The 14,987-nt window shown below is 32.4% G+C and overlaps 2 protein-coding genes across 5 annotated transcripts in view; both read right to left on the reverse strand.

Annotated features, from left to right (window-relative positions):
• Nucleotides 1-768: 768 nt before the first annotated feature.
• LOC143201925 (putative dimethyladenosine transferase) lies at nucleotides 769-2,033 on the reverse strand. Its single transcript, XM_076413127.1, has 5 exons — nucleotides 1,903-2,033; nucleotides 1,358-1,848; nucleotides 1,084-1,305; nucleotides 915-1,021; nucleotides 769-856 (listed from the first exon to the last, which is right to left on the reverse strand). The coding sequence occupies exons 1-5, from the start codon at nucleotides 1,958-1,960 to the stop codon at nucleotides 814-816; spliced, it is 921 nt and encodes a 306-aa protein (XP_076269242.1). The 5' UTR covers nucleotides 1,961-2,033; the 3' UTR covers nucleotides 769-813.
• Nucleotides 2,034-2,296: 263 nt separating this feature from the next.
• unc-5 (netrin receptor unc-5) overlaps nucleotides 2,297-14,987 on the reverse strand; it is a 520,122-nt gene continuing 507,431 nt past the window's right edge. For all 4 annotated transcript variants that reach the window (XM_076413586.1, XM_076413583.1, XM_076413584.1 and 1 more), the window contains 3 exons: nucleotides 13,418-13,564; nucleotides 7,631-7,888; nucleotides 2,297-4,641 (listed from right to left, as the gene is read on the reverse strand). In XM_076413586.1, coding sequence (XP_076269701.1) covers nucleotides 3,191-4,641; nucleotides 7,631-7,888; nucleotides 13,418-13,564 — 1,856 coding nt within the window. In that variant the 3' untranslated portion in view covers nucleotides 2,297-3,190. The remainder of the gene's footprint in view (nucleotides 4,642-7,630; nucleotides 7,889-13,417; nucleotides 13,565-14,987) is intronic.

The raw sequence follows: 14,987 nt of genomic DNA on the forward strand, positions 1-14,987 counted from the left end.
GTCATCTTTATTTATTCTGTTTCTGGAACGCCTATATTAGAATAGGAACGGTTGGACACGAATATTTGTCATATAATGCGACTAATACTGCAATGGATATCCAAGAAATTGGTGACGTAGTGTGTTATAAGGAGTTGTTTGGCAAGTTTTTTTTACACCGAGGGTTGCGTAACTGGCGCCGTAGGTAGGATTTCGGTGTAAATCATAAGAATGTTTTCTTGAATTAAAATAAAAGTATAATATAATATATAGTAGTAAATAATATAAAAACTTAAAAGACATTGTTTTAAAACCTACAAATCTGAACCTATGGATTGGTTTGGTTACGTTAAAAATATGGAATAGAGACACAATTTTTAGCCTCCGTAAATATTAACTGTATCAAAAAATATTGTGAAGCTTACTGAAAAATATGTATATAGATTACTTACGCGTAAGGAAACTCTGATTGACTTGAATTCGTCTACATACCAAATGAAAAAAAGAAGCATTGTATTAACAAGTACAACAAAACACTGCTTTATTTTGCGTTACAAAGCGCAAAGAAATCGGATACAGCTGGAATTTAAAATTTTTTTTTAATGCAGTCCCTTCAAATATGACAAATGTCATATTACATTTAAAAAATGTCTATTCTGGCAGCCACCAAACATAATTTTTATTCTTGGAGTTTTTGGGCCAGAGAGCTTTGAAGGCATATGCAATTCAGCAAAGTTTTATTAAAATGGGATCAACAGGTTAGGATCACTTAGAGAACAAACATACATATATTTTTATATACATTTAATATATTAAGTCTATTTATAAAAAAAATTAAGAGAAGTGAATCCCTTCGGCGTTGAACGCATGAAGTAATCTGAAATGGTAAAATTAAATTACACTATTTTTTGTAAGTAAATATTAAAAGTACATACACCATGAAATCATCTAAATCCATTGTTCTAGCCCTTTTTTCTAATGATTGTGAATTTGTCAGTATTTCTTCAATTTTGGTTTTTATACAATAGTTTGCTGGTACTTCCTATAAGAAATATGTATATTGTATAATATCACATATAAAGGCAAATATTTAATGTTACATACCTTGTTATGTAAGCTACAATGCAACTTATAATTTTTGTCCAATGTTGCAAGTACTGAACTTTGTTTAAATGCACTTCCTAATGTTTTATTTTTCCTAGTAAAAGCAATCCTGGTCAGTCCATCCCATTCTGTATATGAAATTGGTGGAGGAGGATTTTTTGGTTCTATTCTTACAACAGATGATTCTACTTTAGGGGGTGGCCTGAAATTATTTTTACCCACCTAAAATAAAACAGTAAATTCTCTTGTCCAACCTGTATCTAATCAAATTTACTTTCATTAACATATCAACCCTAGCTAGAAGTTGTGTATTAACAGATAACCTACAATATAATTTATCACCTGGTTTAGCCACTAATCTTTGTGCAAATTCTCTTTGAAACATCAGTACGGCACATCGAAAAAATGGCCTATGTAAAAGTAACTTAAACACTAAAGGTGATGAAATTTGGTAAGGAACATTAGCAACACAGGCATTAAAAAAGGGTAACTCTGATTTTAAAACATCTCCAACTACAATTTGAAGTTTAGATTGTAAATGAGTGCCTTGCACTCGTTTTTGTAGCTCAGCAACTAGTCGAGTATCAATTTCACAAGCAACCACTTTCTTCACTTGCTCCAATAATTTAACTGTCATGTTACCAGTACCGGGACCGATTTCGAGAACCGTATCAGTGGGTCTTAAAGCGGCTTTTTCTACCATTGCCGTAATAACCATAGGATTTTTCAGGATATGTTGTCCAAAATCCTTGTTGAACATAATACCTATAAATAATACTATAAGAATTTACATTCAAAATAGATGACATTTTACGATACCTTGTTTTGATATTTCATTGTGTATTCTACTCTTTTTTTCTGCTTTAACTTTAGGCATCTTAAAGAATTGAACGTAACGAAAATATTTCACGTTTTATTTTTGTAATAAAGTGAGGTTAGGAGCATAAAATATTGTGGTTAAGATTGTTTACATGTTGAGTTTTTAAGCTTACTTTATAGATGTCACTGTATCGTAAAGTTAGATTTCTTTATATAAAAGTTGTCTATAACATTACAGTTACCGTTTTTAAAAAGAACAGAGTGTTAGAAATGGGAGTAATTTTAAATATTAGTATTCTTTAATTAAACTTTCATTAGGATAATGGTAAAATAAATGGAAAATATTTATAAGAGCAAAAACTTATAAAAGGGTTAAATAAAAATATTTCATAAAAATGTTAATAATATAATATATTGATCATATATGTACATTGCGTTTTATATCTAAATTTAAATATCATCCTCATTACATATCAACGATAAATTGCCTTTCTAATTCCTAGGATTACGGTTTCTTTGTACAAAACATCTCTAAAATATCTATAGAAAACTACTTTTGATTTTCTGTATAAAATTCTACCTTGTATATATAAATATTTTTAACCATCCATTCATACAGCTTTTACAGTACACGAATAGTTACAGTGCCTATTAACAAGTGTATGAATAAATATACGTTTTAAGTAAATCTTTTGAAAATATAATTAAAAGCCTTCAGCGTTTTTTTCTTTTCAAATAATTGCACGAAAATCATATCCTCTTTTTGTCAGAAAGACATCAACATTAATTTTTATCAACAACTTATCATGAATAACTAGAATAATATTTTAAGTAAATTAGATCATTTGAGTGAAATTCATTTTATTTTCTATTTGAATTAAATGGTAATGGTGGATAATTTAGCAAGTACAGTGATATTTTTGTTTTATTAAGAAAATATCTAGTTAGCATTGACTTGACTGGCCATAAGTTATATAATATTTGGCTTTTTATGTTATATTATGAAGGAATATTATGTGATATAATTTTTTCTTGCTAAATTATCTATTGTTCCAGATTTTGAGTGTGATCTATCTATCTAGTTATCCTAAACCAAATGAGATTATAAAAGAAACTCACTAATAGGAAACTCATAAAATACCAAGAGTCATAAGGTAAGTACTATTGACTCGTATTATGTTACAGTAATATTTACATGTGTGTTTCTGCACAAACTAGGTACTCAAATTCTGGAACCATCTAATTTCTATGGCTGTAAACTCATATACATATTAAATAAACAGTCAAATTATAACCAATTGGGCCCCAAACAATTTTCTAAAATATTTACAGCGTCATATCGTTCCATATCGCTCAAGATCTGCTTCAGTTCAGTTAAGGCGTTGCTGGTTCTGTTTCTGGATTCCCACAAGTCGAGGATGCAGTCCGTGGGAGAAGGCTTAGTGGCGAAGAAATTTATATATCTATCTACATTCAAAGCGTGCGCCAACATTCTCCAATCGTTTCCCCTCTGTGTGGGGGGATCCAGACAATGACAAAGCTGTTTCTTGATCTGTTTCGTCAACCTGAAGGTGAAATCGTCGCAGGTGGACACACCTCGGTCGGTGACTATCAGGTTTTTGGCGATTTTTGGCGTTCCATCATCGAAGGTCAGTGTTTTGGCACTTTTGTAGTCTGAGGATTTCTTTGAGTCGTTCGATCGGGTGGTCTCGTTATGGATCGAAATTTTTGGCACTAATTCGTTGCTGTATTTCGCTGATGAGGAGGTTTTTATATCGGTAGCATCGTCTTTGCAGACGATGTCGAATATTTGCTGGTGGTCGAAGCCTTTCTGATTCACTCTCAGTTTAAAGTTAAGGTTCCTACTAACTTCGTATGATTCTAACGTAAAGCTACAGTGTAAACTATTACTATTTGCTTGCCATACGTGGGCGAACGGTATTTCTTGATAACCGGAACCTGGCTTGGCCTGCCAACCCTCACTGATGGATTCTAGGTTCAAGCACAGTGCGTTACCGCCATCCTGGAAGGTTATAGAACGCGGTTCGTCCAATAGGTAACCGCCAAGACGTTTCTCCTGGCCGAACACTGTCTCCATCGAGCTGTCGGTGTCCTCTAATATGTATACCCTGACGCAGTAATCGACTGTCGTTTGGAAACACAGTTTAGGCGCAAAAACGGCCAGTTTCAGTCTTTTGATCGCGTTTCCGTTAACTGACCTGCCCACCAAGACGAACCTGGACAGGCATTCGGTAACCAAATAAGCCGAATCGTTATCCAGCTGGCAAAATACGTTGGTGTTGATAGTCTCCTGGCCGAGGGTGACGGCGTTTTGCCACTGAGAGTCACTGCAGTCGCTTTGCAGCACCGAAATCGACCAGTTGTTTCTGGACAGCTCGGCGCAATGGGGTACCTTTAGGATGACGGCTTTGTTGAGGGACACGTTCGGCCCGCAAGAGACAACAGGACTGAGTTGGGTGAGGTGTTCTGCCAGTTTGGGCCTGAAACAGTCCTCGTTGAGTATGGAGAGGAAGATTTCCTGTTTCCTGCTTCGGGACACCGAACCCTCGGGCACCAATAAATTGACACCGGATTCCGCTAGGTTGAGGAAAGCTCCGGAATGAGCGACGCCGGCGCTGGTGTAGTTTCCGCTTGTTGTGGGTGTGACAGCATAAGCAGCGGGCAGAGCGGAAAATGGGAGGGTGACTTGTTCGGTGGCGACATCATAAGTGGAATCAGCTGTAAAAAAATGATATTAAATGACTGGCTGTTATTTGGATTTCAGTATAAGAGATAATACGACAATTCGACCTATATGGCTTGGTTTAAAGTGAGGATGCGCATTTTGTTAAAATTCGTTAGAAACTAACATTCCAGTCAACGGTCCCATGATGCTCTCAACGACATATTCTCTTTTTAGTTAAAAGGGTATTCTAGCCCAGAAATTATTCATTTTTTTTGTAGTTACAACTTAACTTTTTAAAGTAATAGAATTGTCATATATTCTAAATAAAATAACTTACCAATAGATAAAATATAAAAAAAACATATAAAATTCGTTCAATACAACAGTGAACTTACGTCATCTAAATTTATTATGTCAAGACGTCGCAATGTTGCCGCTTCAACGTTGAGTTTTAGTTCACTTTGGCTTTGACATATAACAAAATTCTAATCTAAACAAGGTTGTCGGTTTATAACTTCAAATTATTGTCACTAATTTGTTGCAAGAATTTTGCAAACGTTTGACAACCAGGCGAAGCAGAGTTGATCGGACATATGCTCAAACGTATCAGACAGCATTGTATCTCTTTTTAGCTAGAATAAAAGGAGAAGGAAAATATTGTTTGATTTTAAAAGGTTACATGTTTATTATCTTAGACACTATACTCTGAGATGGGATCAACATACAAATGACTTGAAAATTATAACAACGTTAATATTTTTAAATTGTTATGCTTATGTATGATTAATTTTTACTATTTGCAAATGGCCAAACAAATATTGGCATTATATTGGCTACTTCAACTTAATATGAGCCAATTACAATTAATTTTCAAAGCATTTTAAGTAGTTTTATTTACAATATAGTGAATAAAATGAAGAATATATTTTGTATATAAATATATACAAGTCATATAATAACATATAATACATTCAAAAGACTTAAAACTTTTAAATTAACAGGTCAAAGAAAAGTCCCCGGCCTACCATAGTAAAACACATTTTTTTGGCAAAATTAGTTTTTTCTATTGAACATAATTCCCTTCAAGGGTGATACACTGATTATAGCAACGATTGATCGAGCACGATTTGTCCTTTGCTTCAAAATAGGCCCTAGTTTCGACGATCACCTCTTCATTCGACGAAAATTTCTTCCCATCGAGCATTCTTTTGAGATGTGACAACAGGAAATAGTCGCTGCGAGCCAGATCTGGAGAATACGGTGGGTGAGGAAGCAATTCTAAGCCATTTCATGGATTTTTGCCATCGTTTTCACTGACTTGTGATGCGGTGAATTGTCTTGGTGAAGTAGCACTTTCTTTTTCTTCAAATGCGGCCGCTTTTCGGCGACTTTGTTCTTCAAACGGTTTAATAACGCTATGTAATAGTCGCTGTTGATGGTCCTTCTTTTTTCAAGGTAGTCAATGAAAATTATTCCATTCAAAAAGCAATATTATATCAACATGCGAAATTCCTTTTTATCCATTTTTTTTCACAATAACAAAAGTTGCTTCACTCAAAATGCTATAATTAAAAAACTAATGAACCGATAGCTGTCAAATCTTACAATCAAAAATTATACAGGGATCTTTTGAGAGTTAGGGCTAACTATGTGTCAGATCGGGGACTTTTCAATTGATCTGTTACTTAAGCAACTTTACAAATATTTATATTTAATATCATACTCGTATTTAAGAGTAATTAATTAGTATGTGCTCTCTTTGTGTTACAAAACAAAACAATATACTGAAATATAACCTATAAAACTTGGTATGTAAATAGGGCAATACATACGCGTTGCATTATTTATACGGAGGCAGTATTGTCAACACACAAAAAGATTTATTAAAGTTTTTTGGACCCGAGCAGATGAGGACGATTCTTAATGTTATTTGATGCCCTGATCTTCAATTCGTTCGTCAGAATTCGTTCTAGTTTTTCAGTTCGTCCATGATGGCAGCACTGCACTTGAATTAAATATCATTTCGAGCTTGCTTTTGCGCTGCGATTGTTCTTTGGAACGTGTGAAAATGCAGAGACAATGTTATAAAGTCGATTCAAGGTATTTTTGTTATGTTTGTAGATGTTATATGCCTGGTAAAAATGGAAAAATCATGATAAATTATGGTTTTGAGATGCATGCAGGACAAAGCTGTATAAGTGATCACTTGGTGATAATGTAAACTTTTATTTTCTGTATCAAAGTTATGGACAGAACAAAAAATAATACAGTATAAATATCCTGACATATTATCAGTGTCGAAACCTCGCCATCCATTGCCAATTTATCCAGATGCAAGTGTAAAAAATGTCGTAAGAACTTTGTCTACATCACTGGTGAGCAATGAAAGTGATTTCGTTGTGGAATAATCGATGAAGGAATAGGTGGCTGAAGTAAAGTCTACAAGATGTTTAACGCCTGATGAAGTAGCAGCATGGGCATCGTGTCAAAGTGCTGCTCACATCTTTCTCGGTAACCACAAATCACCCAATTACAAGCACATAATCGACAGTTTCTTGTAAAATTACCACAAGATTGCAGCTCGAATGTACAGCTTATGCATTTATATCTTGTTTTTTTCCTAAGAAACTTGGGTAATACGAGTGACTAGCAAGGAGGACGGCTATACCAAGGATCTTGGGATGAAGGTATAAATGTGTGAAATAGATCCCAATCAGTATAAGAGTTTAACTCTGTTCATTTCTGATTTATACTTTTTAATTAAATAAATGGCCGATAATGGCCAAAAATAGTAAAACAATGAATTTGATGAATGAATGTTATAATTCAAAATATTATGTTATATAAGATTATGTTGTGATTATATTGTTTTATGGTGGGGATTCATTAATTCACTAAAATGCAGTTTCATTGATTGAACCGAAATTTTAAATACTGTATAAAATATTTTCGAATCAATATCAACGAAACGCGCATGTTCACTTTAAACCAATCATGAGCCATTTAGGTCGATTGTTCGTATAGTTTCAGTTCAGTACTTACAATTGTTTGTACAACCACTCATCTGACTTCTCTTGCCGCTAGATGACTCTAGTGTCGAACTGGTTGCTGGCGACATCTGAATATCGGACGCAGAAGCTAGATGGGGCACGTCATAATGATGTTCCGACACCGATCTGGTGACGGAAGCTGCCGGGGTTGTGTACGGGTACTCGTAGCATGCGGGCACTGTCTGGGTGAGATCCGGCTGCAAGCTCAGGGATTTCTTGTCCTGTTCGGGAAAAAATTCTGGATGGTAGTCTGGAAAGGCGATGAAAGCATGTTGTTGTTGTTGTCGTTCTGTTCGATAAGTTGTCAATTTCATAACTTTTCGATAACGTTCAAAAGCTAGGGGGGTAGTACCACGTTAAATATTTTTGGATTCACTGTTAAGCTATCAGAAGTATAAAATAATGATGTGGGCCGCCGAAAAAATTTTATATATTTTAAGAAAAAATATCGAAAATTTTTGTAACAATTAGGAGAAATATCTAAGCGACTAACTGGACATTATTGGCGATATAATTTGTTTTTATATTTAGTAACATTTGAAGACAATTTTTCGTATTGACCAATTTTAGTTACTTAAGATTACATTCTATAAATTACTTCATTAGTGTAGTATAAAAAATGTTCTTTCTGTTTGTTTCTTCTTTAGTACAACTAGCTGATTAGACATTTTGGCAATTGAATTTGTTTTCTAAAACCTTAAAGGGTAATTTTTATAATTACCGATTTTAGTTATTTAATATAATTTTTTATACATTATTAATATATTTACAAATTATTATTTACGGAATTAAGAGAAGTTTACTTGTTTATTTTGAACTGAAAAATTATGGATCCTAATCTGGAAGATCAGTGCTTAACAAAGCTATTCCTACTTGTGGTTTATATACTAAGTCTTTCATTATGACCAAATGGATTCAAAACACAGATCCTTTACCTTGACCAAGCGAAATTGAATCAATATTCTTCACCAATGTCGGAGTTAGAAAATTCTCTTGAGACTGTTTAGTTTGTGCCTTCAACATCTGGCGGACAACAACAGACCAAGAAGTAATTATAATAAGCAAACGTTTCATTTGTAGCGATGTATCAATATTTTTGCGGCATCCCCATTACATGCATATGAAAAATTATTCATTATTGTTCAATGGGGTATCTTGTTTATATAGCTTTATATTTATTGTGATGAAAACAGAAACTAATTGTATTCTCATTTAAAATTAAATGGTAATATGGTAATGAAACATTTTCCATTGCTATTAATTGTTAAAATTATTGGATGTAACTTTTTCAAATTTCCCGCTGAAACTTTTAGACATAGAACTGACGTAGTTTCGTTTCGAATATGTTTTTCTATATACTTGTTATTCTAAAACTTCATGGAAGTTAACAAGATGTAATATATAATTGATCAGTTTAGTAATATATTAAAGCAATAAGTAATAAAAAGTAATAATATAGTAAGATAGTAGATATTTTTAGTACTATCAAATTAATTTATTACTACTGCCCTGTTGTACTTGTATTCTATATAAGAAATACTTTTATTTCTAAGTAAAGATACAAACATTTTCAACGGAAACACCGAACTTCTGCTTTGTCGTCTTTTTCCAGCTTTACTACTTGTAACAACCGTTCACTATACATTCTCTTGCTGTTACAACTTCTCAAAGTTCCCGGAACACTTTAAAGTACTATTCAAACACGTTTAACTTATTCATTTTGATCAACCAAGACGAACATGCACTGTTTTTGTCAGGAATTTCCCAAATTATTTCTTAAAATTGTGTATTCATTATATGTCAACTTTAACAGACTTTTTTAGATCAGAAATTAGACTTTCTTATTATTTCATAGAATAGAATAGAAACCATAATGCAATAAATCTCTGATTAATTACGCATTTTTTTGAAGGATCAACACGAACGATGAAATCGACTTCCCCTGTGGAAAGTATCGCTTTTCTTCTATTTCTTCTTTATTTCTTTCGCTATTCGTAAAATATAAAACTAGGTAGTCGGTACAGGTTGAGCATCAACAGTAATATCGACATTTTAACATCTTCACATCTTAAACGAATAGAAATGTCACCCAGTTCATTTCATAACTTTCATTCTTCAATCAGACTCCAATAACAATAATCATTGCCTCTTGACTCATATAACAAGCAGTTTCGGCTGTTATTCTCCACGTTCCAACGCCTTGTGATTTTACAGCAGGTATTGTGTGTATTAAGATTTTCCATATATTAACTTGTGCAACAACTAGACAGTATCGGTCTCAATCATTGCTCTCCAAGTTTCCAAAACCTCAGTAACCAAAGTCACACATCTCGGCTTAAACAACAAGCAGACACTATCGGTCTCGGTTGTTATTTGTAAATGTAATTTGTGTATATAAAAAGCCTTGTGATCTTTGCCAATATCTTCATGGACTCAGGATATCAACATGGTCGTCGTAGTAATCAAATTTTCCCCATTATTCCTTGAACTATCATACATTCACATCAATAAATCCGGTATACTTTTGTCTTAATATTCCAATTCATCTCCGTCACTAAACATTACTTCTATTCATTATTCTGATTTGACATTCAGACTTCTGCACCAATTTTCACTTGACTCTATAGATTCTACACTCGTCATTTAGATACACAACAAATTTCACTTTCCTTTTCTCATAGTAATGTCATTTTTCTCCGTCATATTGTTCATTTTGTTTTTTATATCGTCGAACACAAACATTATTTAATAAATCTAGTTCCATTGTTTGACAAATTGGCTGTATTCACCATATTTTCGTAAAGTTGTTGTAAATGCACTTCAATAATCGCCGATTATTAGGATACGTTATTCTTCAGTCATCTCCGGTTTTGGCGCATGCCCACTATCCTGCATAGAATAAACCATGGAAAAGAATAAACCATATGGCCTTCCCTTTCTAATGGCGGTACATTCTTTTCGAGTCACAAAATATTGAGAATTCCTCTGTGTTTTGTGTTTCGAGTCGAACGGTACAGTCGATAAAGTCAAAACAACAAAAAAAGCTAGGATATTTAGATTTTGTGTTACATTAATATTTTATTCTTGGTGATCTAACATACATTGGTTTTAAAATATGGAAGAACGAGGGTAAGTGCAGAATGTAATGTTATATTTTTAAATGTTATAAAATCCAAACAGCGTCAATTTTATTTATAGTGGGCATGTTAGCTGCCAAATTTATAACATATTATTTTCAACGACATCGAATAGGTATCAACATATACCAAAAGTTAATGATCACAAGAACAGAGAAGAAAATGATTGAGTGTTGGAAGTAGTCAAGTTATTAATGAGTTTTGTCCATCAAGAATAGTAGCAAAAATTGGAGTAACTGATAATAATTAGGCACTTATTTTAAACATAATATATTTTAGTAATGATTTAAGTTTTATTTTATAGGTAAGATGTAGTTAGAATTTGTTGAGAGTGAAAGTCGAAGAATGTGAAATTCAGAGAAGAAGAAATTAGATAGTATATTGCTAAGATGTAAGAACAGTGGTGTATAGTGATACTATGAACTAATTAATATGGAGTTTAATATACGCATGCGTCAAATCCGAAGATGACTGAGGAGTAACGTATCCCCCGATAATTGCCTAACACTATCAGGATCGCCTTCCTTGAACAGCTTTTTCTTTCATAATTTAATGTATACTGCCATTGAGTAACAATACATGATTATAAAACCATCTTGAGCGTATTTTGAGTATAAACATTCTTCTGATTTGTAAGAAATACTTTTATTTCTCGGTAAATGAAATATAAATATTCAACAAAACATTATAATGGTCACTATCTTCACAATATACAAGGTATTACAATCGTGAATACAATAACATAACTATAGAATTAGCAAAAAATAAACACAATTTGATTTAGAATGTAGAAGTGCACATGCGCAGAACGAGCCAATCATATGGTAAACCCTGTTCAGTTCTCTATACTTTATATTTATATCTCGCGATTGCTATTAATTTTCGATCGTTATAGTTTATATCCGCCATGCGAAAGCCGTTTAGATATTCGTGTCAAATTTATGTAAAACAAGATGGAGTTATTAAATCACTGTACATGGTTCCTTGATTATTTATTGGCGGAATAATTCGGCGTAGCAGCTGTAGAATGCAAATTCAGCTCGTAAACTAGATCCAGCGTTGATAATTTCGTTCCAGTATCGTGCTCGCTGATAATTGCTATGACAAAAAACTTATATGCAGAAATGTAGCATATAATGGACGGAAGCCGCGTTTCGAAACCAGTTCTTGAAAGTATTTCTCCGGCATATTTTTGGTTTATTATGTATTTTAACAAAACTCGTACTCAAAAATAGAAAAATACATTGTTATTTTCTTTCTTATAGAAATTAGCTTCTTCAGTTAATTGTATCACTGAAAACTGATAAGTTGAAGGTCTGAGTATGATCACAATGCTATGTGTGTTATCTTTTTTGTCATTTTGATCTTTCTTTCTTTGGAGTTCGTTTTAAACTCGCGACTTAATTTTCCACAGTAGTGTTCAACAGTAACAGTTTCAGCTATTTCCAATAACTCTATTATGAGTTATCACATCTTTTTGAAGTAACTATATGGATTAGGTTCTTTCATGTATTTGCAAGTTTTTGTTAAAACCTACCTATTAAATGCGGTGGTTTTGACCTACAATGAATTACAGGACTTAATGGACTAAAACTTAAAGTAAACCCTAAAAGAATATTTAGACAGCTTAACAGCTTTCGTTGTTCAACTTCAACTTCAACTGTTCCCAGACGTTTATCTGCGTTGGGATAAATTGAAAATATTGAAAAATGGCTACCTTACGAAGTAAACTGAAGATGCTATTTCGAATATTGCTTTTTTTGATTGTTTATCATGCAATAAATTGTGACTGATGATGAAAATAGGATGATGATGGATCTGCTCCGACAATTCCAATTGTAAAAAGTTATGGATTAGTCCAGCAGTGTCATCAACATAGACATTAATGCCGAATATACATGGCTATACAGTTTGCTGTGCATATGGTGCGTCCAGCAATGTTTAGCAGCGTATTAACAGCTTGTAAAATTGAACTAAGCTTTTACTGTAGATGCTTGTCGACGCCAATTGAATAAATTAAACGATATATTGTTGAAAACAGATCAGCAATAGCGTGTAATAGACATAAACTCACACACTCTTGCGTGAAAACCTACCGTTGCAAAAGTTTTGACACGGTATTGCCATGTTGTCAGAAAATGTTATACAAAATGATAGAAAATATATTTATTGTTATAGATTTCTCAATTTTTCTCAATGAAAGTCTTAATATAAGACATTTTAGAATAATAATTTAAATATAAAATATCTATACTATGAAGAATGCTCAGTATATGAATTAGTATATCAGTTCATTGTTCCATCAACAGTTGAATACAAATTTAGACAGAAGTTTTAGTTAATTGAGTTCTATATTGATGATATTACTAGAGGTTTTTCGTATAACTACCAGTGCACTATTAAAAGTAGCTTAAATTTTCTTGAAGAATGCCAAGTATAGCCGAATCTAGATCTAAAATAATGTGAAGTAATGTAATAATATTTACATGAAATCCTGCTTGTTTTCTTTATATCGCGAACCCTATGCAGTTTATCAAATGTTGAAGCATTAGTTGTTTTAGATAATGATGAGTTTTTATGGGTTCCTTCTGCTTTTGAACGTTATCTCTTCCAGTGTCTCATAAAGGATAATTAGTACTTACCGCTGGCGGTCATGTTATACAGGCTTTGATGCTGTCTTTTCTTTCTGCACATCCGAACAAAGAATAATGAAAGGAAACATAATATAAACACGAAGAAGGCGATGCTGAGATACAATAATATGTCGTTCTGTGTACTCTGCCTATTCGCTGAAAAAGAAAAATCATATTGAAATATTTTGTACGATTTATTATATATTAAAAACTATATAAAAACTGAGTATAAGAGGCAGATTGATTAAGAACATGAGTAGTTAATAATGTTTTATTTTATGTCATTTTATGGGTAAAGCTACAGCTGCCAAATTTAGGACTTATAGTAATTACAAGTTAGAGCTGCTGCATGATTTAACCTCAACTGTCTTCTTTTTCTTGTAGATAATGGAATTTTATTTCCATGATGCGTCAAGAAATCTAATAACGTAAGCCACTGAAAAAATCGATATTTCGATATACCGATATTTTAAAAAATATCGATATATTTTTTGCAAAAAGTATAAAATATATCGATATTTTTAAGAAAAAATAAAAATAGTGAAATATTAGTCTACAAAAATATATACTATTTCTAAATATTTTAAAGTGATTGAAATCTTAATAATTAATTACCAATTGTATATGTTTATTTAAAAATTATATTATATTATATTAAAAAAATATCGGCCAAAAATATCGATATTTTTTTGCAGAAAATTTGGATATATCAATAGATATATCCCTAGGTAATAGTACACACAGGGGCAGACAAAATTAAAAATAACATGTCCATAAAAAGCTGAAAGATATGCAGCTATTTGATCGATGTTGAACATCCCTTCATACACTGTTGAGTAATATATGATTTCAATGATGTAAAGATAACCAACGAAGGGGTTTAATGGAAATTCCAGACATTGCTTTTAAAAGAATACAGTTCTTAAAAACATACATCAAAATCAAGGAAGAATTATTATATCAATTTGTATATTTAGATGAGACAAGGATATTTCAGAATGGTACATTGGGTCATTCATAGCAAGATGATAATAAATATAGCGTAAAGGCAACAAAAGTTGTTGGAAAAAGGTAAACATGGGAATAACTATCGATTAGGTTTGTTTGTTAATAATAACATTTATTAATAATTAATTGCAGACATAACTATATGTCATGAAGAAATACTTCATGCTGGAAACAGGAATATAAATGAAATATTTTTATTTCTGGTGCAGAATTAGTGCTTTCCTAAGTCCAAGGGTAAATACCATGGAGAAATAGACTATATATGTACTATAATAGAGAGAGGAGAGATGTACTATAATGTTAAAATAAATTATATTTGAAAAAAAATTTGTTCAATTATTTTATTTAGATTAGAATTTTTTGTATGTCATGGCCAAATTGAATAAAAACTCAAAGTTGATGCGGCAACATTCCGGCGTTTTGACGTCACAAATTTTGATGACGTATATACAAATAAACTTTGAATGGACTATATGTTAGATGTTTGTATTACTTTTATTCATTCCCTTTATATTTAACACTAAGACTTAATTAAAAATTAAGAATTTGATGCCTGTAAATCGGCAATTAA

The sequence above is a fragment of the Rhynchophorus ferrugineus genome, unplaced genomic scaffold, assembly GCF_030347505.1.
Source record: "Rhynchophorus ferrugineus isolate W39M unplaced genomic scaffold, kcgeb_rfMv2 rfM9, whole genome shotgun sequence".
NCBI lineage: Eukaryota > Metazoa > Arthropoda > Insecta > Coleoptera > Curculionidae > Rhynchophorus > Rhynchophorus ferrugineus.